This window comes from Aspergillus fijiensis, assembly GCF_003184825.1.
Source record: "Aspergillus fijiensis CBS 313.89 unplaced genomic scaffold BO72scaffold_10, whole genome shotgun sequence".
Taxonomy (NCBI): Eukaryota; Fungi; Ascomycota; class Eurotiomycetes; order Eurotiales; family Aspergillaceae; genus Aspergillus; species Aspergillus fijiensis.
The window spans coordinates 564,449-588,757 of NW_024468986.1; the positions used below are offsets into that span (position 1 = coordinate 564,449).

Consider the following 24,309-nt stretch of genomic DNA (forward strand, 5'->3'; position numbering starts at 1 on the left):
TAAACGCTTTGTTTCCACTCGTCAGCTCACGAAAGCCCGAATTGGAAAGTCCTCTAGGCAGCAGCTTTTTCTCAAGTTACATTGAATGCATTTGAAAGAACGACTAGGTAGCATTTCCGTGGACAAGGACTTGCGACTTGTCCAACAAATGAGAAAAGCTCGGAGTGATTTATCTCTGTTTATAATCAGTCTTAGTTGATATTCTACCAACTAATATACTCTAGAAAGAGCCTTCATATTATGTACTAAGTATGATATATATTCAATTGGAAGTACTTGGGACATTTAAGTTTTAAATCAGTTAGTATCTATTGAATTAATACAGAGTTTACAGCTGGTTCACTCGGCTGACGAATAGGTTAGCTAGGAGGTATTGACTACTAACGGAATGCTCCGTTAGCGCGCCACCACCCAAGTTTTGTAGGAAAGTGCCTGTCAGCGGTGCCGAGTTGCCTCGGAACCCGCGGATCGCGTTTCTGTATTTTCACGCAGCTGTTTCGTGAGACTCGGGATATTTAAGGATTGATGTCATGCGTTTATAGGTTATGATCATACGAAACTGAACTCTCCTGTCTATATTCCTGGCAAAGCACGTTCTGCAAATATGTTCACTTGGTTCCGCAAGAGCACAAATGTCACCCAGGAGCCGGTCTGGGATGCGTCAACACTGACCATGCACCAACCCTCCCAGTCCGAGGATATGGACTCTTCGAATATTGTCACAGAGCAACCTGTATGACACTTGCTATCTTTGAAGTGCCGATTGTATTCCATTCTAACCATTTTGGTATGCCTAGAAGCCCCAAGCTATGCAGATGCAACTCCGAGGTGGGGAGGGCGATGATGATTGTGGGTGCTGTGGGACTTGCTGCGGAGTGTAAGTCTCAGCCTCTGTTTTGACTCGATGACATGAAAAGCTTGTTAATGATTTCCAACAGATGTGCGGCGCTGACCTGCTTTGAATGCTGCTGTTGATTCCCCCTTCAATTTATAATTTCTACGATTGCATGACTGTTGTTATCCATACTTAGTTCCATGGTAACGGGCTGAAGACAATCAGATGTGAATGATTTGATGTATCCCTTGAGATTCTAAGATGCCTATCATCCGAGATATATATTCTATCCATCTAGATGAATGAAGTTTTCGGCTCGACAGTCGGCGTCTTCTTACGCTCATAATCAATCCCCCAGTCGGCGCTAAGATCGATCTTGGCCTCGGTACTAGTAATCGTATCAGTACTGGGTGCACTAAGGACAGCAGAAGACCAGGATGGGAGAAGTGTTAGTACTGTAACCTCAGTCACCTCACCATATAACAGAAAAAAGAGCACCATATTCGGCTTTACTGTACAGAGATTCTCGCTATATAGAAATATCTCTGATCAGCCCTAAAATATATATAACTATAACTATTTCCCTGAATATCCTATGCTTTTAAGCTCTATATTAAACGGCTGTATAGGAGTCAGTTAAAGTCTGCCGATCACGAACGTAATACTGATAGAATTACTTGCTCAAAGAGGAAAGCTTGAGGCCTGAGATTCGTTGAATTATCAAGGAAGGAAGGAATTCTCCACGAATTCATGGTGTTTACATATTCCCAGTTCTATTTGAAACCATGTGACCTCGCTGAACCGAGGCGTTACACGCACAACGCCGATAAAGTCGGCGGCAGGGTAAGCTGGAGGCAGCGATTGAGAAGAAGCTTCTCCTGTAAAAGGGGGAGGATGAGGCCAAGCCCGAAAGAGGATCGGAACTCTCTCCATGTACTGCCATGTTGTCACTGGAGGAGGGCGATTGCCCTTAGGGGATCATCGTGTAACAAAGCCTAATGAAGACGCTGAAGGCCCGGGATGCTCGAGACAAAGGCTAAAGACTTCTCCCACAAAGCAAAGGTGACGTGGCTGGGATCTGTAAAACTGACATCCGGTCGAAAATTGAATCTGACAGTATGGAGAATGGGATTACCTGGCAGACACACTGCGGCGGTCCTGCGGTCCAGGGGGACCCAGCTAGACATGGGTACTTTCGCTGATACGAACTCAGATAACCGTGCATCAAGACGAAGATCTGCAGTCTATATTCAGTTGAAATATGGAGAGAACTTTTCGGGTGTAAGCTGTTGACAAGGACGAATATGTGGCGTGGTTTTTGTGTTTTGTATGGTTTTCAATCAACTGAAGCTCTTATCCTTTCACTCTGTGAAGGTGGAGATAGGGTGATTTATGACCAATAGTCTTGAAAGGGGGGCAGATGGATCGCGACCAGGCATTTACAGGACTTACACGCTGAAAAATGGAATCTTCGGGGGCGGTGACTATTTACTCAGTATGTAGTTTAATTTTAATGCCGTGCTAGAAGATATCAACTCACCAACAGCCTGGCCGTGATGTGGTTACACTTCTACATGGGTCCCTCGAATGCATATTGCACAGTACGTATTCGTAGGGATCATATTTAGTCCGAGCAGAAGGCCTTTGTCAGTCTCCAAAGTTCCAGGGCGGCAGTTCGAAGCCGCCAAACTCTTCAAGCTAGGATCCGGCAAATGAATTAGCACAGTAGCATATTATTGCTCGGTGTGCATAACCGCATCGGCACAATTGGTGCGCTCCGCCCAGTGCCAGGTGAACTTCACAAAGCCATACCAATGTGCGGGACGGGCCTCCACCTCGGCTACGCAACTACGGCAACCCCGGGTCGGACCCACCCGCCGCAACAGCATATAAAGATGAGGCAATCCCTCCCCCCCTTTCCATCCCCCATCCCCCATCCCCATGACTCCCGCTCTTTCCTCATCATGACCATCCATCCTTTCGCTGCGCTACGCTGCCGGAACAAAAGACAATATGCCCTTCAAAGGGCTCGAACCCCGGCCTTTTCCAGAAAAGCCAAACAAGTAACCACAGCGCCATCAAGGGGTTCCAAAGACCCAGCGCACCGCAAACAGCAAGTGATGTAGTCACTCCCCGCCCCATTTCTCGCCTTCGAGGTGCTGTACACCCTCGCAGCACTCGTCCAGTCTACCCATCACGAAAAACGAGCCAAACAACCCCCATCCATCGGATTATTTCGCTTTGAAAAAGCCCATCGCTGGCGCACACCCTTCAGCATGTTCTATCTGCATCTGAGACAAATCGCATGGCGCGAGGGCCCTCTGCAGCGAGAAAACAGTTACGGCTGCTGGGTTATGCCCCCCTGTAGCTGCTGTCTGTTCAATAAGTCTCTGTTGTAGTGTTGCGGTAGCACGGCGAGACGCTAGAACCCTCAAGTAGGATCACGTACCTGCTTGGGCCTCACTTTCATGGAGCGCAGGGCCGGGTTCGACTCCCGGCTTCGGAGACTTATTTTTTTTTCTGGTCTCTTTCGTGACCAGCCACTTCAGCCCCTCTCTTGTGGCTTTCAGGCACTCGTTTCTGGCCCCTTTTTGTCGGGTTCCATCGTAAAAAGCCTAGATCGTTGCATGGATCTTGATCCGATTTCATTCTGATAAGTGTGGGGTGGGTTGTGGGGCTTTTCGATACGGTGGGGGCATTTGGGCTTCTATAAAAGGGCAAGCTCCCACGCCCCGGTTCGAATGGGTTCAAGGTCTTGCTAAATGGTCATACAACCGCATTAGTCGACTAGGAGCGTATGAAATCTATATGTCGTGATTGATGACCTGAGTTAAGATTGCCTGATGAGTGTTTTTATTCTCCAATCAACTTTCAATCGCCCGTCTATCTTGAATTGGTGGCCTACGACGCATATTGCTCTCTCCTGGGAGAGCTCGCCTTGCCTATCCCAAGGTACATCAATTCTTGACCTGGGAATTGGCGGACTGGGGAATTGGAATACTACATGTCTGGCAGATAAACTGGTAGGCAGTCAGAAGAGTGTCGCTTGCGAGATAGACAGCAGTAAGGCATCGAGGAGTTCCCTGGTGTGCGCTCTGACACAAGAGGTGGTACGACACCAACAGGAAGAACGGTAGGAGGGCGACAATTGCGAAAATAGAAGCCTCGTCAACTTGCAATTGCGACCGCAATTGTCCCAAGCTCGGAATTGGAATTACTTGTTGGGAAGCTAGCTAAGGGTAACCAAGGCGAAGAGGGTGCAACAGGGGAAGAGCCAACGGTCGCTTCCACGCGGCGAAGCGAATTCACCCTTGACAATGAAGTCCAGCATAGAAATACCTACAAATCGTAAGGATACGGAAAGGACCTCAATGATAACAGAAACCTCGGCTCAGATATGGCCCGGGGAATCTCTAGTAAAGACGGAGATTAACCAGCCCCGATTTCAATCGTTGAGCCAGTGTGGCCAGCGACTAAGCGATCGATCCAAGAAGAGCCTACGGCCAGCCCACCGAGCCTCAAAGACAAATTGACACCCGGTTTTAAAGCCAATTTACCGATCGGAATTCCCACTCAAGAGACTGCGCCATTGGGCTCTTCGAATCAGTTGATGCCGGGATGCTGCTGATACAGAAAGTCTGTTTTCCAAACTTCCTGCTAAAGCGAACAGGACCCCTCGCAGTTGACATTCTCTTAGAGGATTTTTCTTCCGGACCCTGTTGTGCAGCTCCTTGGACGCCGTTGTCAGTAGAACCATGTATCCCTCCCATCTGCAGCTCTCGACCCCGGTTTTTCAAGCTTTTGATGCGGTGGATGTTGTGTCCGGCTTAATACACTCCTTGGGGGCTATCGCGAGTGTGATGAGCTCAGATGACCTGGAGGCATGTTGAAGACTGTTTGCTACTTAACTTCTGAGTCCGGGTTCGGCTTGCATTATTAAATTGCATCCGTTCATGGCAGGAATGAACATCTCATTCATAACGGAAGTGAAAAGACACAAGTCGAGGTTGTACTCATTCGTCTCGATGTTTTGTTTAGTGGATAGAGGAGTTCCGCGACGCAAAAGAAGACAGCCTCAAGTACGACTTCCGGGCCGAGGAGTTGTTCTTTCTATTCAGCCAGCCAGCACTGGGCCTTGCAGGTCTGCCAAGTGCGAGATTCTACTGGCACTGCGGACTATTCGAGGATCTCGTAGTTTGTTCCAGTACGGCGGGACGCCTTGCTCTGGGCCAGCCGCATTACGATATGGACTTGGAATGTATTTTGTCGAAGTCTTCGAAGGAAGCGTATCCGCTTGTAGCCATCCATTATCCAGTCTAAGAGTCGAATTAGCCATCTTCAAGATAAGTGCCTGCTCTTTCGTATTCAGTAACCTTCGAAACACCGTTGCTCAAATGCAGACTCATGAGTTTGTTGCTGACGGCCAACGATGTCGGCGCGCGACAAGAATCTCGGACTGGCTTTGGGGAGGGAGTAATCGGCTGCGGGGCGGTTTCGCTTGTTCGTCGTCAATACTGCTACATTAGAGCTGCAATCTTGATGAAGAACACACGCGACAGGGGACAAAAGATGCGTGAAGAATAAATGTTGGGTGGAAGAAATACAAAAGGATCAGCTCAGCAGATGTGGTGTGTTCCCCTGGAACTGCAGACTAGCAAGGAGGAAGTCACGATCCCAGTGCCCTAAAACATTCATTGCGAACGGGCCATATTCTCTGGTCAGGTGATCACTGATTCCTCGCTACATTTACTCGCTCTACACTCCGTCAAGTTCATTCCTGCCTTCGTCATCTTTCGTCTCAAGATATGCAAGAATCAAACACAAACGTCTTCAACCACACTGATCACAGCTTCGAGTCCACCCATTTTGGTTTCTTCTTATTCGCATACGCCTCCACGCCAATTCGATAGTTTTCGCCCCGCATGAGAGCTCTTCCGTATTGCTTCGTCGTGCGGCGCGTGAGTCGTTCGATAGCATCAACCTCCATAGCTTCGTTCAACCCAAATCGACTGACAACAACTGAGTCTGGCGAGACGTTGACAATTTGTGTCGCCAGCGTGATCGCTTCATCCACCACCGTCTCGGGCGATTTGGCAATAATGTTGACCAACCGCAGACTCTTTGCCTCCTGAGCTGACATTCGTCGTCCAGTCAATGCTAATTCACTCCCGATCTGCAGGCCACACGCCCGAACAATCTGAGCCAAACCCCCGCCGGCCGCGAACGCTCCAATGCGGACTTCCGGCAGAGCATATTCGGCCTCTGGGGAGGAGATGACGAGATCACTACACATTCATAATGGAAGTTGATTAGCCGTGGTCATTGCGTTCCTGCTTCTCCAACTCATTGGATTGAGGGGCGCGTCTACCCACCAATTCAGGCACGCTTCAAACCCCCCGCCAAGCGCCATCCCGTTCACCGCCGCGATCACGGGCTTCTTTCCCCGACGCAAACTGAGTCCCAAGAACCCATCTTCGGGGACGGGGGCTGCGAAGTTGAAGTGACTAGGCGGGTCTCGCTGCTCCAGCAAATCAGCGCCCGCGCAGAAGGCCTTAGTGCCTTTTCCTGTCACTATCCCCACGCGGAGAGACGGCTCGTCATCAAACCAGTGCCAAATCTGCAAGCCCTCCGAGTGTCCCACGACGGGAACGGAGTTCCTTTGCTGCTCACGATCGATAGTGACCAGCAGGACTTTGGGTACGGGAAAACTGAGAAGGAAAATGGATGTCTTGGGTGGTGGCGTATTGAATTCGGAGGCGTTGTTCATGGTTATACTTCTTTGGAGTTCGAGATGCTGATGGCCACTGACTGTAGGGCAGCTCGTGTTTGAAGACACTCGCTATATACTGTCACCCGAGCCAAGCTTGTTTGAGTGATGTGTAGCCATCGCCTCGAAAAGTCTTACCGTCGTATGATTCCTTCCGCTTGTTGCCAACATCGCGAAAGTTTAATTGCCCTGTCCAAGAAATTCGGGGCAAATACCGGTTCCGACCTCGAGAAATCTTGACACTGTCATTCTCGGCGAGTGGGGTGCAAAAGGTTCTCCGGTGATTGCAAGTGCATCTTGTACAGCACGTGAAACTCTCTGGTGTCACCGCCGCCGACAGGCAGCGAACAGAAGTAAATTGGCTCTCAACTTATGCTCTTGTATGAATATAAATGTGACCTGCTATGTTACCGTCTAGCGTCTCGATACCATATCTTAACTATCAAGTCTAGGCCGCGTGTCACGGGAATGACTTCATCGAACAGGAAGCTTGAACCCACCCGGGACCTGGTCCTGGAAGGCCAAGTCGGGATCCACTGACCAAGCAGCTCGCCACAGTCGCTCGACACTGTCAGCGCCATAGCTGAAGATCGGATCCTGCCACTGGGCTGCATAGTTCAGATACTTAAAAGGATGGTAAGCCTTCTGCTCGCGAGCGTCATCCTCTATTTCTTTAATGAGGTCACGAGCGGCTTTCTCCACTCGCGCATCATCCGCCTCGTCTACCCAGCTGGCACTCAGCAGTGCGATCATCAGGGAGCCGGTTGTCTCCGATAGCCCCAACGAGTTAGCACTGCTGTGTCGGGCATAGATGGCGGGCGGCAACGGCTCCAGCGACAACGACCATCCTACATTAGCCACATCCTGAACGGCGGTCAGACTTTCGTTCCAGTGGCAGTAGGTCGCGTTGAGCATGGGGACACTGGTGTAGAAGGTCGTGACGAGCCATAGCTGACTATTGACGCACACTTCAATTAGTCCCGACCCCAAGAAAAGGCAAAGAGAACCCACCGTTCGCCATTCGGCTGGAATGAGCCCTGCTCCGTGGAGATATCGGACATATTAGTCAAGCGCAACGTGTTGATCGCCGAAGGTATCGCAGTGAAGGGCTGAAACGCAGGCGGATTCGCCTCCGGCTTCGTGTACACCAAACTGTTGACAAGCGCGGCGCCTTGTGTGCCTGAGAAGCCAAAGCTGACGATCAACGACGCGAAGTCGTCGTAGGTATCAGCGCCGCTGAAATCAGCCGTCGCCTGCAGCTGCTCATCAACCGTGTCGAAGGAGTAGTAGGCCAACCCGCCCCATATCTGGCCCTGCTCGATGGCTGTCAGCTGGATGTGCGTTACAACTCCGAAATTGTTCGATCCTCCACAGAGGGCGACGCGAAGCTCGGGGTTCTCCTGTTCATTGGCATGAACGACAGATCCATTTGCCAGCACAACTTCAAAGTCGACGACTGTGTCGCAGGTCCAGCCGTAGCGGGGTGAGAAGTAGGAGATGCCACCCCCGGTGGTCAGTCCGCCCACGCCCACCTGCCCGACGCGACCGCCGGCTACCGTGAGGTTGAGCGGGTCGAGCGCTTTGTAGACATCACCCCAGGTGGCACCGACTCCAACAGTCACGGTGGACCGCTCATCACTGACTTCGATCGAGTCGAAGCCGCTCAAATCAATGGTCACCCCGTCGGCGATATTAGCCGCCCCCTCGACCACGTTGTGGCCGCCTGATCGGATTGCAAAGTCGCAGGTGGCATTGGCGGTCAGGTATTGGACCGCAGTGGAGACATCATCGACAGTGGTCGGGGCCACAATGCAACTGGGGTACAGTTGCGATTCCTGCTGGGCAAAATAGGAAGCAAGGGAGGCGTTGTAGGCTGCGGTGCCTGCGGAGAATGTCTGGTTTGCGCCGAGGAGTCGATGAAGACCCAGGCACTGATCCTCATCCCGTCAGCAACAAGAGATAACAATCATTCAGGGCAACTCACGCATGCACCAGTCCAACTGCTAATACCCATGATTATTTTCTTGGTCGTGGGAGGAATATGGAAGCAGAAGTAAGCAAACATGCTGACGTGGATTTTAAAGAGGGGGTGTGGCTGGAATGTGGCTTCAAAGGAAGCGTCAATCTGACCGAGTCGGGCCCAGTGATCGACATGCTTGAATGAGATCTATCGATTTCGCTTATCCGGGTGAGATGAAGCCGTAAAATTTGCTCACAAACTCATCTTAACTCGTTAAGCTACTTTTGTATTTTTTGACAAGGCCAAAGTGACACAAGGACACATGCCACACCCGCCCCGGATCCCACCCATGGCTACATCACCACCCGATTTCTGGTCCAGACCTATAACCAAAATCTAATGATGTCAGACTCGTACCTCACACAAAGACTCCCCTCCAGTGTCCTGGTAAGTGGTACGTAGTGGAGAGTGGCAACTGTCAACCGCGTGATCCCCGCCCCAGACATATATACGCAGCTCCACCCTTCCCCTTCTTCCGACACCGAGTACACCATGTCAAACCTGTCCCCATCTACGCAACGAACTTCCTACTGACCCATTCCAACATAAGCAAGAGGAGACTACAGAAGAAATGGCAGCATTCGCAGCAGGCGGTACCCCCCCGGTTCTTCGGTACGTCCCGCACCAAGCTCTGCCTATTCTGCTGATGAAAGAGTCGAAAGTGGCGGCCGCAACAACCGCACCATCTACACCGTCTGCGCCGTCATCGCCGGCGGCCTGATGCTGCACCGGTACTACACGAGTGCGCCCGTCGAGAAGGATGCGTTGCCCTTTCCCTACGGCGACCACAAGGAGCCCAAGGGCCGGACGGCCCCGAAGAAACAACCTTGAGGCATCCTCGAAAGCAATAGTGTTCCCCAGAGCCATCTTACAGGTAACTCAAGGGGTCACATATTTTCATAGTTTAGTCTGTTGTTGAAAATAATTTCTCTATCTTGTGTCTCCGCATAACTTTTCATAGCTTTGGTAGTCAACCATCTACCACGTGATTTGTGGTCTTCTGTCACCACCCGATCCGTCGTTCAATCTCGCTAGTTTCAAGGATGTCCAAATATAGATCCAGGCTGAGTGCAGTCTAATCAAAATTGTGTATGAGTGCTGCTGTTGACCTATGCGCGTTAGCCTAAATAGCACCCGCTTTAGAAAGCACCTATCAATTCGTCCCTGGCCAGAATTTAGCACCCTCTACCAAAGTATGCCACACTCATGCTTGTCTAGATCTGAGCTCCGAGACCTGGACGCCCCCATATCTCCCTTGCTGGGCAATCTCGTCACCTCAAAAACAAACAGAAAAAGAAAGAAACCAAAGGCAAAAGACCAAAAGACCAAAAAAGCAAAAAAGCAAAAAAGCAATTCAGTCAATTGTCACGAACCATGGCCTTGTCAACTCCCATCTCTCCAATACAACCAAAGCTTCTGGGAAGAGCGCGCTAGGACTGAAATTAAATGTGCACAATGAGGAGGGGCGAAGGGCAGTCGACTGGCCGCCTCAATACTGGGAGGTGCGCTGTGATCTATGATCCCTGCTAGCCGATGGACGGCGGCTACTAGTCGTCCACGCTGCATGGTATCTTTTTCTTGACTTGGTTAGCACTGTACAGTTGGAGGGGAGGTTTGTAGACCCCTGCGAGGTGGGATCGAAACTTGCCCTTATATTGTGCTGGCTTCTCCTCCTCCCCCCACCTTTCCTTCCATCCACTTCTACCGTCTATATCCCCGACCTCCCTCCCGATCTCCGTTTTCAATCAAAGCACCACATTTATCCCCCCAGAATGGGCTGGTTTCCCACGAACCTCGACTCCGACTCCGACGGCTGGTCCTTCGATATTGTCGGATTACTGGCAGTGATTGGCGGGTCAGCGACGGACAAGCATCTCCCAGCAATCACCGCCTCTCCGTTCAGCCCGATTCCGCGGCTGCTTCCCGCACCCGAAACTCTCCTGCGCACCGACCGCGCGCACCGACTGCCGGCAGTCAAGGACGTCAAAGTGATTGGGATTCAGTCCGGAAACTTTGTGACGGAGCTCAACTACTTCACAAATTTATTGCACGACGATGTCACCAGTCTGCCACCGTTTACGGTCAAAGTGTATTGCATCGGACACCGGGACCCTCGAGTCGCTCATAATGATAAGGATCACGGTCATGTTCGGCTCGAAGGCCAGGAAACCCCCCCTCTCCGTCCCATCAAGATCCGATCGCTTTCGTGGCTGAATGTGGTGACCTTCTTGTCCGTCGTGATTTCCGCGGGGCTGTTGATAGCCGGTGGGGTCCTCGGGGACGGAGTGGCCCTAGTGGCTCTGACAGCCATGTGCTGCTCGACGAGTGCGGCGACGCTGTCGGCGCAATGGTCGCCGCGGGTGTCGCTGCGCACGGCCCGCAACGAAGTGCCGCCCGCGGATGTGGCCCTCGTGACGCGGGCGGGGGCGTTTGTAATTGTCCACTGCGCCGACGAGGATGTCTGCCGCGAGCTGTACACGGGCATGGACGACTGCCAGTACCGCTTCTCCGGCTTCCGCCACCGCATGCTCCTGGCCTCCAGCACCCTGCTGCTCATGGCCGCCGTCATCCTCTTCAGCAACTGCGGCTGGAAGATGCAGATCGCCGTCGGCAGCGCCTACGTCGTCCTCAACGTCCTGTACTGGCTGCTGGCCCTGCTCGTTGAGCCGCGCGACATCTGGGACCTGACACGCTACGACGTGTGCGAGGTCCCGCTGGATCATTTTCCCGTCAAGAACTTCACGCAGGCCCTGTGGCTTGCGATTCACCATGCTGGGGACACGAGGTGGGTACGGCGCGGGGATGTGGCTCCCCTGACGGAGGCGTGGGATCAATGGTTGGCCGAGGCCCTCCAAAACGTCAAAAATATCGAGTGGGACGCGGTCGGTTGTAAGGACCGGCTGATGAAGGCGGTCGTCGCCCAGGGGCAGCAGTCGAAGGAAGTGCGCGCCAGGGCTATTCCCATTGTTGAGTAGATGGCGGCCGGTGCAGTCGATGTTGTTTTAGGGAAAGGGCTCATTCACTTCCTACCACTATGCCCTTATATTTATTTTCATTTCTTTTTAATTTTTTTGGGGGGGGGTGGGGGGCGTAGGCAGGTTGTATATGGCTGACGGAGGCTAACGCCCTCGGCCGCGTGTGTGCACCTCTCTGGCAGAAGGGTAGATACGATGCATTAGACTACGTGAAATACTCAACGGAATGGGCTAAGGTGCAATTCTAGTATAGAATACGAGGTTTGTGCGTTTATTACTTAGAGATTCGGTGCTACCGATGAGCGATAGGTCCGGATAGCCCGCCCGCTGACTGATTAGTGGGTGGCCTAACTAACTAATCTTAGTTAACTGGTTAACTATTAGGCATTTGTCTGAGTCAGCAGTCTAGTCCCAAGTTGATTGCAATTCGTCATAGCACCTCAAGCTAGTTAACTAATTTGACAAGGCTGATCTCTCACGGCGCGCATTCCCCGCCATGAGGCTGGCCTTGTGCTACTCTCCGTACCTACCAGCCAATCCTCTTTATTAAGTCTTCATTCGTCTTTGTGTATGTTCTTTCTTCGATTTTCATATTTTTTTCTGTTACGCGATGCGTCTAGATGATTTTCCCCAAGTTGATGCATCTCAAGCGCTGGGGGTTACGCACGATGACAAGCCTGCAATCGTCGTCTTTGACAGGTATCGTACAGCACGGCGAGTTAAGTTCTCTGGGTGATGAGGCTCTAGTGCGGCTACTGCACCAGGAATTTGCCCCTGAAGTGGAGCGGTTGAAGCGCGTTCCGCGGCGCCAGGGAGAAGGGGAGGATGGGACAGTCCCGGCTGGCACCATAATGGTGAAGAACGGGCGTGACGTGGCGCTACTAACACCATCACGCCTCCTGTTCGGCGAGGATTTCTGTGAAATTAACCGGACTATCACCAACATTCTCTCAGTCAAGTGGTTGATGGCCGATCAATATGATGTGTTCACGGCCCACCAGTCCCCCGCAGTCCGTCTCTCGGTCGGAACTTTTCGGCAGTTTCGTTTCCGTGCAGACCCCATTCTCACCGATGCTGAGCAGTTGATGGCTTTGATCGTGGCGCTATTGGTGGGTGACATTGGCAAAGATCCTCAGCTGGCCGGCGATATTGCCGCCCGCCGCGCATCAATGCCATCATCCTCACCATCACCATTACCCAAGGCCACCAGGGACACCAACACGAACACGGGCAACCACGACGAGCTTCTCGCCGACGCCGTAGGCCTGGGTCTACTCGACGGACCACTGGAGCTCCTGTCCCCAGCCCGCCGCGAGGATGTGATCCTGGGAATTCACGTCGGAGCCACGCTGAATATCCCCCAGCTGATGCAAGGGGAAAACGTGCCCGGAAGCCTGCAGCGGATTCTTCGGTTCCAAGGCCACCCCTCAGCCTTTCTTCTCAAATACATTGAGATCATGTTTGACGTGGCCGGTGCTGCTGCGCACCTGGACGCGGGCGGTGCCACCAGCATGACGGAGCCGGTATGTCAGTCCTTTCTGCAGGCCTTCCCCATTCTCGAGCGGGTGATCGCGGGCCGCACTTCCCTGCGGGATGCATACGATGAGGTTCTGCACAACCGCGGCCGAATTCTGGCGGATCAGGGCTTCCGGGATCTGTCGGTCGCGACCTCCCCCTCCGACCGGGCGCTGCTTCGCCTCTTTGCCATGGGCCGCGTCGCGGATCGGCGGACCGCGGAGCGGTTTCAGCAGGCGTTTCATGGTCTGTCCCATGCAACCCGCGACGCTCTCGTGCGCGGACTCAACGTCGACGGCTGCGACGATGACGCCGACAACGGTCGGCCCGCGGTGGTGCTGTACTACATGCCGTCCGTGTTTGCGGAGGGGCTGCGCGCCTTGCATGACGCGCCCGAGGAGGATCAGGTGGCTGGGCTGCAGAGCTTGATGGGATTTATGGCCCGGAATTTCGAGGCATCATCCGAAGACGCGGATCGGGGAGGGTCATCTATCCGGGAGCGCGACGTGTCGCCAGTCAAGGAGATTGTCTCTAGCCCGCAGTTCCGTGCGAACCCGCATATACTGGATTCGTATGCGTTGCCGGCGAGTGAAAGCTGTGTGAATGGATAGGCTGGTCGTTTCGCTAGGTCGTGTCTGGGCCCTAAGAAGATAGGAGTTTCTTTATACCCGTACATAATGAGTATATGACATGATGTTCCATTGGTGTCTTACTCGGTTGGTTTTGTTGAAATAGTCCTTAATTCTTCTTATCTGCTTCGGAATTGAAAATTGTAGATGTTCCGAAGGGCTGAGAAACAGTGTGGATGTGACAGACGTTGAGATTTGATCCAGTTCCAGCGGCGACTGGTATGAGTGACTTTTTCTATAGTTACTTGGATTGAGATTCTGTCTACTTGTCAGTTGCAATTCCACCCGTCAAGATGTGTATCCACTGGGCCCGAGGTGCGGTCCACGGTGTCTTTAATTGCATCATGGATGTGCGAAAGATCCCACCACCCAGCTCCAAACTCCTACCGTCCGTGGCCACCAATTTCACGATTCCCCAAAGTTGACATGCAGCCACATCCGAATAGTGTCTTATAAACGACCTGTAATATAGATACAGTCTGCACCGTAAGCAATATTTCTTCTACATATTCTGCATGTATACAACACAGTTGATTACAGCCAGATCTACTTATTGCTTCCACCAGTGGAGCGCGGACAATTGTGAAATTCGTGGCCACGGAGGGTGCCTTAGTCATCCCCTCTTCCAAATTCACGGGCAGTGAGAACGGATGCAGTGGTCTTTACCCATTTACATTATGTGACGATACTGACCCCCAGTCTCCGCGAAGGGGCTAATTAATTACAGTCCGGTACTGTAACGCATATTGCCGCTTGCTTCTGGCTCGCTTAACCACTAGCGCGACCGCGAAAAATTCGAGCAGGTATATAACCCGCCCGTCCCCCGATCCTCTTCTGAAAATCAAGCGACTCTACGTGAGTGATCCCTCCCCCTACCTCGGTGGATTCCAATCCGAACCACTAGACCGATTCCATGATGAACACCCTCACTAACCAATTTCTCGCATGCAGTTCAAAGAATCACTTTAGAGTAGACGTCCCACCTCTGAGCTCTTCTAAAGAGCCACAGAATCCTCACCCTTGCTGATGACTTCTATGTCCTCGATGCCCTAAAGTGAAGCCGTTTTACTTCCGACTCGACCGTGTCTGCGCCGGTGGCTGGGAATCTTCTGTTCGTCAGACTGATTCCCGCCATCTGGACGGGCGCTTTTGGTCCAGGGAGTGGTGATGATCTTTACCTTGTCGTGACGTCTTGACTTCGGTCGGTCTGACTTGGTGGGCGTCGAGGAGGTCTGAAAGGTGCCCTTTCCCCTTCTTTTTTTCCCGTTCTATAAGCTAGGAAATGAAATCCATCATTTTGCCATTGAAATTATCGGAAGATACGCTACAAGGGCTGGAAGGCTGAGGTCATTCAAATTATATTAATTGGTGTGTAGAAGAAACTGGATACAGCTATATAATATTTTCAACTTTTCAGCTGTTATATAATCCGGTGATCCCAGACTACTAATATTAATATATTCTCTTAAAGAACTCTATAATACTGTTATCCTTTTCTAAATAAATAATTTATAAAGTTTCTTAATATTAAAAACTTAGCAGATATATAGAAAAAAAATCTTTAAATTAATATCTATACAGCCAGCGAGTACTTTTATAAACTACTTTAATTCTAATACTTTATATAGATATTCTCAGTTTTTTTATTAATATATTAAACTTAATACTTTTTATAGACTTTATAAATAAGTTAGTAAGATTTTTTAAAAACTTAATATATTCTAGCTATATATTATTATATTAAATAGCTTTATAAATTTAGTAGAATATAATATTAATATACTTAATTCTTCGGTAGAACTAGTTGTTTTAGACTAATATAATTATATTTTTATTATTAATATAAATAGTTATTAGATATATATTTTAAAAACCGATATTTTTAATAATCTAATAGATTTTTTTATTTATAGTATAAAAGGCTATATATTCGGTTTTATATATTAATATAATAATATAAATCTATAAATATAATAATCAAAAAATTAGATTATTTATTTATATAAATATATATTTAATAGTTAAATAGTATATATTAAAACAGCTGATAGAATTAGTATTAATATAACTAATTATAATTTTAAATTTATTAGCTGGACTATTTTTTTAATATATTATATATAAGATATATAATTCTCGGTTTAATATAAATAGCAGAATAAAAATAAAAAACTATTTATATATTATTTTATTAGATTATTTATATAATAAGACAGTTTTCTAATTATAAACATAATATTAGAGTAAATTTATATTATTAAATATATAATATTTTTAATACTAAATAATTCTTAATCTTTTTTTTAAATATTTGTTTCTGGTTTTTAATAAGTTTAATATCTTTATTTAAAAGTATTTTATATATCTTCTTACTCGCCGGATCAGCGGTTTTAATAATATATTAAAAAAAGACTTTTTATATTAAGTAAATAGTATTGATAGAATATTTAATTTTAACTTTAAAATACTAGAAAGTATTATTAAAATCTATAATAATAAAGTATTTTAATAGATTTTAATATATAAAATTAATAAGATCTTCGGTAGAAGTAGTAACTTAAATATTATTAATATATAAAATTATAATTTTTTTATATTTTTTTATAAATAAATACTTATTAATCTAAGATACTACTATTCTAATATTTATAACAGCAGTAAAAAACTTATAATACTAATTTTTTATAAATTATTTTAAACTGTATATAAATAAAAGTAGAAAATAGATCTTATTAATATTATTATTAAAATCGGTTAATTAAGTTATATAAATCTTTTTATTATTATAAAATTTATTATATAAAAATATTTATTTAATATTATCTTATTTATAAATATATCTAAATATTATTATAATAATAAAAAATATTCTTATTATTACTATTTTTATTATTAGAATATATATAAGATTATAATTAATATTATATTATTATAAAAAGTCTTAGATAATATAATAAATCTTAAATTTATATATTTTATTATTAGTATTAAGTTTAACTTTAAATATCCAGTATTCTAATATTATTTTATATTTTATAAATAATTTAATAAAATATTATATACTATACTTAATAAATAGTTCTATTTCTATTTTTATAACTTTTTATTATTTATTAATTTACAGAGATAATATAGCTTATTTAAATATTATTAATTTAATAATTTTTTTATAATTTTTAATTTAAAAAGCAGCAGAAGTATATACTAATTATAATAAATATAAAATCTAAAATTTCTGCTATTCTAAAAAATTCTTTATAAATAAGTTAATTAGATTTTTAAGACTGTTTATATATATTAATAATATTAATATTAGTATAAATATATTTATAACTAGCTGTAATATTACCGGCTAATATATATACTATTTAATTAATTAATTTATATTAGATTTATTATTTATATTAACTTTATACAGATTATAAATTAGTAGAATAACTAACACTGGTATTTAAAAATAATTATAATTATTATATAATAAATTATAGATTTCCGAATCTAAATTTTTATCAAATTTAATATTTCTAACAGTAATAATTTTATTTTTTTTAATATTTAAAATATAATACAGCTTGCTAAGACTGGTATATTTAAGCAAATAAATTAGAATAATATAAAATAAGATTTTTAAAATATATTTTTTATTTCTTACTTTTAGTATAATTATTATAATTTTATAATATCTAAAAATATATAAACTTAATATATTTAGTTTTTTTTTTTAATATACTTTTTAAGCAGTAATAATCTTATTTTTAATTAATAAAAGATTTTTTAAAAATATTATATTTTTTATAACTTTATTCTAAAGCTTTTAATCCAGATCTTAGTCTTTTAAAACTGTGTATATATATATAAAAATAGTTAGAAATATATATTTTTTAAAAATATTCTAACTATAAATATATAATACTATAAATTTTTATTATATCTTCTTATTTTATATTTAAGCCAGCAAGTCTTTAGCCTGAAACTTGAATATATTATTAAAGTAGATTAACTATATTTTAAATAGTATTTTATCTATAGTTTTAATAAATAATTTTAGATATTATATTATATTTATATACTATTTTAGTAAATATATATTAATCCAGCTGTTATATTAATTAATAAAAAATATCTAATAATAGGTTTTATTAGATTTTGCTCTAAACAGATCTATATATTTATTTTTAATATTAAAAAAAATATATTATTAGTATTATATTATAAATATTAAATATTAGATTTCTTACTTAGTAACTATCTACACGAGATAATAAATAAAATAAATATATTTTAGTATAGTAAAACTGTCTATATTTATGTTATTTATTATTTTTAATATATAAATATAGTTTTAGACTAATGAATATACTAGATACTAATACTAAATATAAAAATTAATATAGTTTTTATTTATAGTTAAAATATATTTTTTATAAGTATTTCTAAAAATATATAAATAGTAAATTAATAAAAGCAGATTATTACTATTATTTAATCTATTAATTACTATAAATAGATTGTTACTACTACTTAATATAACAATTATCTTATTATTTAATTAATAAATAATATTAATAAAAAATAAGTTTTTTATAAAATATATAATAAGAAATATACTATTTATATTTTTAGATATAATATATATAGTATCAGCCTGCTTATATAAGTAGAAAAGATACTAATTATTAATAATATTTTTAAAAATAAGAATTTTTTTATTTTAGATTTTATAAATAATTACTTTATTTAACAGTAAATTAACAGTAATTCTATATTTTTTAAAATATATAATATTCAGTAAATTAATTTTTAATATTAGGATATATAGTATATTAGCAAGTATTACTATATAAAAATATTCTTTTAAATATTATACTTTTAGCTTAATATTTTTTTAGTATTAAATATATAAGTTTTTTAATTATTATATAAATACTATACTTAAAAGACTTTATAATCAAAAAAATAAAATTTTTTTTATTTTTAATAAGATATTTAATAAAACCGGAGTTAATTATTTATTTATTTTTAATATAGTACTATAAAATATAAAAGTTATATAAAATCATACTTATATTATTCTTATACTTTTTATTTACTATTTTTATACCAAAAACTATAATTATTATAATATTAAGATTTTTAACTATAATACTAGTATTTAAACTTTTTTTAATATTTCTAATTAGTTTAAATAACTTTTTTTTAGAATAAAATTTTTAATAATTAAGCTTTTTATAGTCGACTTTACTATAATAATTATATTTTTAATTTTTATAAATTTTTTATAATATCTTTTTTTTAGAAATATCTTTATTTAATTAATTTAATTTATTCTATTAGTTTTTTAACTTAGAGCTATTTGACTTCTGGCTTTTAAATATCTTAATAAGATTAGTACTACTCGAGTTAAACTAAATATATATCTTTTTTTATATAAAAATCTAAATAATCTAATTCTATATTATTATTTCTTTAATATAATAGAAATTAAGATAAAAAATTAAAAAGATAGATTACTAGTCTTTTAAATTATAAAATAAGAATTAAATTTATATACTATTATTTAGTTTATTATTTATTACAAGACTATACTAAAACTTATTTAATATTTCTAATATTTTTATAATATATTTATTAATATTTTAATAGTTATTATATTAAAAAGATATAACAGTCTAAAAATCTTTAAAAAACTAAATATTTAAAATAATATTATAATACTTCTTAAGTTCTTTCCAGACGGTACTAACTAATTTTAGATTAATTATTTTATAACAGATTTCTAATAATAATATAATATATATAGCACTGTAGATTTTTTTATTATTTTAATATTATTCTAATTACTTATTTTAATATTTTTTAAATTTTTTAGTATATATCTACTTAGTAATTTAAACAGCTGTATTTTTAATCTTAATAAAAGATTTTATAAAAAACCTCAAAACTTTTATAATATTTAAAATAAAATACTATAATTCTTAACTTTATAAATATATCTTAACTATCTTAAACTAATACTAATAGTTTTTAGTATTCTAAAAGACTAGCAGCTTGTTTATATTAACTATTTAATATTTTATTATATTTTTATATATTATATTATTTAATCTTATATTCTGATTTGCTGATTTTAACTATAGCTTTATATTTAATAAAAACTAGATATAAAAAAACAGTTCGGTAATAGATTTAATTAGTTAATATATACTTTTAGTAAAAACTTTAATAATAATTAGTAGTATTAAAAACTAGTAAAACAATATATTTTAATAATATTTTTTTTACTAAAAAAAATATATATCAGTATAAAAGTAATTAATTTAATATTTTAATTTAAGCCGGGCTTATAATCTATCGGAAGATATACTACAAAAACTAAAAGACTAAAATTATTTACATTATATTAATTAATATATAGAAGAAACTGGATACAGCTACATAGTATTTTTAATTTTTCGGCTGTTACATGACCCGGCGATCCCAGGCCACCAACGCCGACAGAAATCTTCTCCAATCTGTAGGACCATATGATCTCAAGCCTCTCTAATTTCAGTGCTTCTATTTTGTACTGTTTGTTCTTTTTTTGTTTCCCTTGTTGATCAATGCCACCGTCTAATACAAAGGCGCCACATCCCTCCACTCCTCGCGCCCGTACCCCAAACACCCCTTCTGGTACCCGACAAACCACCGCTCAAACCTCTCTTTCTATACAGATGCTCCGGCGGCGGGCCCCCGTTCCCAAAGAAATCGAGCATGTAGTCGACGTACATCCAGATGGCCTCGTAGTGCTCGGGCGACAGATGTTTGCGGTCCTTGCGCGCCACGATCACCGTGAATTTGCTGCGAGTTCCATGGCCGGTACATGAAAGTGGTCGTGTCCATTTGGCTCCACGTTGTCATGCATAATTATCTGTTGTGGATATAAAGCTCTGTGACAGTCCTATACTTCATTCCCATCCAAAGCATATCTTCTGAACGAATATTCTTTGTTCTTGAAATTTTGCGTGTGACTTCCCCGGAAATATTCTCTTATATAAAAACAAAATGAGATAAATGAGCTCTATTTTTATAAATATGTTTTATTGCTGGTAACTGTCAGCCGTTCTATTAATAATATAGTATTAAAAAATAAAAATATCAAAAGTTGGTTTTGACATTCTCGATAGAATACTAATCAAATACTAATAAAAATAAACAGCCATTACAAAACAAATTGTATATATATATATGAAACAAATTATCTGTTCGTTACAATATTTGATTTGATGCATATACAAAGCAAAGCAATGCCCGACGATATAGAGGACAGATAATAATGTTAATAGGATACTACTGGATTTCGCACCAACTATCACAATGATAAGCCTCTTCAGTCAAACTATGTCGACAACTCTGTAAAGAGCATGCGGATCTCTGTTGAGCCAAGTTTGAAAAGGCTTTAAACACATTACATTAACTCGTTCTACGTCCACTGGTGGGACTTTACGACGTCTGTTGAGGAGGTCATCCAAGGCTTCATTTCTATGATCACTGCTGGAAAAGTCCTCTACCTGGCGTCTTCAACACCCCTGCCTGGATTGTTGTCAAAGCAAACGAATACGCTCGGGCAAACGGTATGTGCCCGTTCTCCGTCTACCAGGGCAAGTGGAATGCTGGTTTTCTGGACTTAGAGGGCGATATTATTCCGATGCGTCGCGACCAGCAGATGGCCATCGCTCCTTGGGCCGCATTGGGCCAGGGAAAGTTCAAGTCAACCGAAGCTCTTCAGCAGGCAGACCAAGGGCTCGTCAAGAGCCTCGGCCGTTAGTGACCGTCACGTCAAAATATCCAAGATCCTGCAGAAAGTCGCAATCCGAAAGAAGACAAACCTCCATGCAATCGTACGTCTTTTCGCCTATACTAAAGACAATATGCAAAGTCCGAGAACATTGATCTTTCTTAACGTCTAAGGCGATCGTATACGTTTGGCAGAGAACATCACAAGTAGATCAAGGCAGCAAATTCCATTCCACGTCACTCCTGGCCCTCGTCGTGCTCAGCACTAGTGTATGTACTGTACGTGCTTCGCAGTCAGCACTAGCGCTTAATATAGCAAGTTGCCTCAGAATCAATTAGTCTGCTCCTCTTCCTGCAATTGGTACATACTAATAGCTAAGTAGCTTAGTAAATTTAGTACATTACATACCTCCCACAATCTAGAAAATCTCCTACTCAGGTGTGTTCTCTAGATCTGACTTGCCTGAACGTAAGCTGACTCGACTATCAGCCCCGAGACCATTCCTTCCACCAGTATGGCTGTCTGATGTCTCGTCGACCACCAGGAAAAGCCGGTTGCTGCCTGACCGTCGAAGGCAATTTTTCACCACTTGGGCCTCCGTTCTGATATCAATCTTAGGATTCTTGTTCGGTAGTATCCATTTTTAGAGACAATGAAAGGGAAGGCCAATACATCTTCACCTACCATCTTATATACATGCACTCAAAGCAGTAGTATCGTCTACACCCCCGTTGACAACCTAGTCCTCCCGGTGTATATAAAAGAACTACAGAAACACCCACATCTCCATGAACCTCACCCAAGCACAAGCACACCAAGAAGCACAACAAGCCCCAACCCCCTCCACGAACCCTCCGTCCCCGGCGCAGCCAAATTGCTAGCCACCTTCTGCGCGAACCCTGTCCCAGTCCCAGTCCCCTGCACCGCGGCCGCCGTCCCTGAAGCACTACCTCCCTTTCCCCCGTGCCCCCCGGACGCTGAACCCTCATCAATCCCGGTATCCAACCCCGTCCTCCCCAAGTCCGCCAAAACAGTCCCATTATCCGTGATCCTCACCGAACCCTCCAGCCCCGCCCGATCAACATACACATACGACCGGCTTCCGGACCCGGAATCCTCCGGCGGCGCATAGCTCTGCACCGTGATATTCGCAAACTCCGCGGCGTAGAACCCTTGCTCACGGATGTCGGTCGAATCCCATTCGATATTCCCGCCGGCCCAGTCGATGGTTCCCTGGGCTGCGCCGGCGCGACCACCGGGCCACAGGGAGAGTTGGAGTCGGGAGGGCGTCTGCGGGTACTGATAGCGATTTGCGGTTGCGTTCCAGGTTGACGATTTGAGCAGGGTGCGGATCACCGTGCCGTCGACGGACCAGTGGATGGCGGACGGCGTCCAGTCGATTTCGTAGTGGTGCCATGTTTCGTAGCTGTTTCCGCCTTGCAGCGGGGCTTTGGCGCCGTTGGTGTCTTTTTTTGGGGTCAGTATCGGTACTCTATTGTACGTGGAAGGGAAGGAGAGGAAAGGGGAAATACAGTTGGTCACGCCCTGGAAATAGAAGTTCGTCTGCACTTCCCTCAAATTAGAGCCCACCCACTCGAAATCGATCTCGTCTTTCACGTCCGACATCAGGATGAACGCCGTCACGACCCCTGCCCCCCGGCTGCTCTTGATGTCCGCCGCCACCTTCCCGTACCAGATGTACTGTGTGCTGGAGAGCAGACTGCCGCCTGTGTCCTTGGGCATGGTCAGGATGACGTGGCCGTCTGAGAGTTTGGGCGTGCCGCTGAGCTCCCAGTCTGCGGCGGACGCGTTGCCGAGGTACTTGCCGTTGGCGATCGTGCGGTTGAGGTCCGGCCAGGTGTAGGTTTGGTTGTGACCGACGGGTTTGGGCGTGCAGGCGTCCAGCGAGTACGAGAGGAGCGGCTCGCAGCCGCCTAGGCAGTAGGTGCCTGTGCCGCAGGTGCCGCCGATGCAGCAAGGGTATTCCTTCGGGCAGAGCTGGGTGACGCTGCAGGACGGCGGGCTGGCGGTGGTTGCCCATCCTGGTACCGCGGCCAGCGTGAGGAGGAAGACCTTCAAGCTGGTCCGCATAGTGTGGTCAATCTAAAGAATGTTCGGAGTTGGACAAGCGAGTGACAGTGCAGAGGCATGGGATAGAACTCGAAGGAGCGAAACACGACCTCTAGTTTATGAATTAGCTAGACAGAAAAGAATGTACGTGTGCATTGAGCAAACTACCTAGCAGTACGAAACAACAATATATGCATCCAACCCTCGCGGCCGGCTTTGGAAAATTGACCCTGCAGTTAGGGTTCCGTCAACCGATGTTCCGCCCCGCAATAGGCAGCGCCACCGCGTGCGGGCTTGGCGGAGCCTTATACCGACCAAAAATAGACGGCTGAGCCTCTCATTTGTCCCAGCATTTTTTATTTGCCCCTATTCATGAACTGGAGGGCCCGGAACCTTCGGCTTATGGGTATGACGCTGTCTAAGTTTCTGGAGCTGGAACCCGCGGGTCCCCGTTGAACGAAAGCACCGGGAGAGCTGGCTCCACATGGACCAGCTCGTAGGATTACATTTCAATTTATCTGCTTGTTCTATTGGCTTGGGTTGTGGAGGAAGTTCGCTCGGAAGTTGATAGCTTTTCCAGGGGCTGCCTCCTGCTCGGCGCAGAGGGCTCTAATATATGCTCTGAGACCCTGCCAGTAAGGGCTCGACATAGAAAGCTCATTGATGCGATTTTCATGGTGGTTGCCTACAAGTGAGTTAAAGGGTCTCTACAAACGCAGATGTT

At 43.7% G+C, this 24,309-nt stretch overlaps 7 protein-coding genes across 7 annotated transcripts; 4 read left to right on the forward strand and 3 right to left on the reverse strand.

Annotated features, from left to right (window-relative positions):
- Positions 1-346: 346 nt before the first annotated feature.
- On the forward strand, positions 347-952 carry BO72DRAFT_525467 (uncharacterized protein; the record flags this gene model as incomplete). Its single annotated transcript, XM_040949955.1, has 3 exons — positions 347-733; positions 798-849; positions 939-952. Exons 1-3 carry the CDS (start codon positions 605-607, stop codon positions 950-952), a joined length of 195 nt encoding a protein of 64 aa, XP_040804242.1. The 5' UTR covers positions 347-604.
- A 4,567-nt stretch (positions 953-5,519) lies between these two features.
- On the reverse strand, positions 5,520-6,839 carry BO72DRAFT_14161 (enoyl-CoA hydratase/isomerase family protein). Its single transcript, XM_040939176.1, has 2 exons — positions 6,208-6,839; positions 5,520-6,120 (listed from the first exon to the last, which is right to left on the reverse strand). Exons 1-2 carry the CDS (start codon positions 6,600-6,602, stop codon positions 5,679-5,681), a joined length of 837 nt encoding a protein of 278 aa, XP_040804243.1. The 5' UTR covers positions 6,603-6,839; the 3' UTR covers positions 5,520-5,678.
- Positions 6,840-7,076: 237 nt separating this feature from the next.
- BO72DRAFT_456482 (FAD-binding oxidoreductase) lies at positions 7,077-8,616 on the reverse strand (the record flags this gene model as incomplete). The annotated part of the gene is made up of 3 exons (XM_040946276.1): positions 7,077-7,557; positions 7,614-8,533; positions 8,587-8,616. 3 exons carry the CDS (start codon positions 8,614-8,616, stop codon positions 7,077-7,079), a joined length of 1,431 nt encoding a protein of 476 aa, XP_040804244.1.
- Positions 8,617-9,193: 577 nt separating this feature from the next.
- On the forward strand, positions 9,194-9,453 carry BO72DRAFT_493578 (uncharacterized protein; the record flags this gene model as incomplete). The annotated part of the gene is made up of 2 exons (XM_040948389.1): positions 9,194-9,234; positions 9,285-9,453. 2 exons carry the CDS (start codon positions 9,194-9,196, stop codon positions 9,451-9,453), a joined length of 210 nt encoding a protein of 69 aa, XP_040804245.1.
- A 785-nt stretch (positions 9,454-10,238) lies between these two features.
- Positions 10,239-12,034, forward strand: BO72DRAFT_14211 (uncharacterized protein). Its single transcript, XM_040939180.1, has one exon. The coding sequence runs from the start codon at positions 10,395-10,397 to the stop codon at positions 11,595-11,597; it is 1,203 nt and encodes a 400-aa protein (XP_040804246.1). The 5' UTR covers positions 10,239-10,394; the 3' UTR covers positions 11,598-12,034.
- Positions 12,035-12,071: 37 nt separating this feature from the next.
- Positions 12,072-13,867, forward strand: BO72DRAFT_445594 (uncharacterized protein). The gene has a single exon (XM_040944092.1). It carries the CDS (start codon positions 12,449-12,451, stop codon positions 13,721-13,723), a length of 1,275 nt encoding a protein of 424 aa, XP_040804247.1. The 5' UTR covers positions 12,072-12,448; the 3' UTR covers positions 13,724-13,867.
- An 8,278-nt stretch (positions 13,868-22,145) lies between these two features.
- Positions 22,146-23,743, reverse strand: BO72DRAFT_423599 (uncharacterized protein). Its single transcript, XM_040942848.1, has 2 exons — positions 23,048-23,743; positions 22,146-22,981 (listed from the first exon to the last, which is right to left on the reverse strand). The coding sequence occupies exons 1-2, from the start codon at positions 23,604-23,606 to the stop codon at positions 22,311-22,313; spliced, it is 1,230 nt and encodes a 409-aa protein (XP_040804248.1). The 5' UTR covers positions 23,607-23,743; the 3' UTR covers positions 22,146-22,310.
- Positions 23,744-24,309: the final 566 nt, after the last annotated feature.

Bases quoted from the DNA above. Each gene is read 5' to 3' on its own strand.
- BO72DRAFT_423599 (XM_040942848.1), bottom strand. From the start codon at position 23,606: ATGCGGACCAGCTTGAAGGTCTTCCTCCTCACGCTGGCCGCGGTACCA. The intron at 22,982-23,047 runs GTATTTCCCCTT...CCCCAAAAAAAG, and splicing joins TTTCCAGGGCGTGACCAACT to ACACCAACGGCGCCAAAGCC.
- BO72DRAFT_14211 (XM_040939180.1), top strand. From the start codon at position 10,395: ATGGGCTGGTTTCCCACGAACCTCGACTCCGACTCCGACGGCTGGTCC.
- BO72DRAFT_14161 (XM_040939176.1), bottom strand. From the start codon at position 6,602: ATGAACAACGCCTCCGAATTCAATACGCCACCACCCAAGACATCCATT. The intron at 6,121-6,207 runs GTGGGTAGACGC...ATGAATGTGTAG, and splicing joins TTTGAAGCGTGCCTGAATTG to TGATCTCGTCATCTCCTCCC.
- BO72DRAFT_445594 (XM_040944092.1), top strand. From the start codon at position 12,449: ATGGTGAAGAACGGGCGTGACGTGGCGCTACTAACACCATCACGCCTC.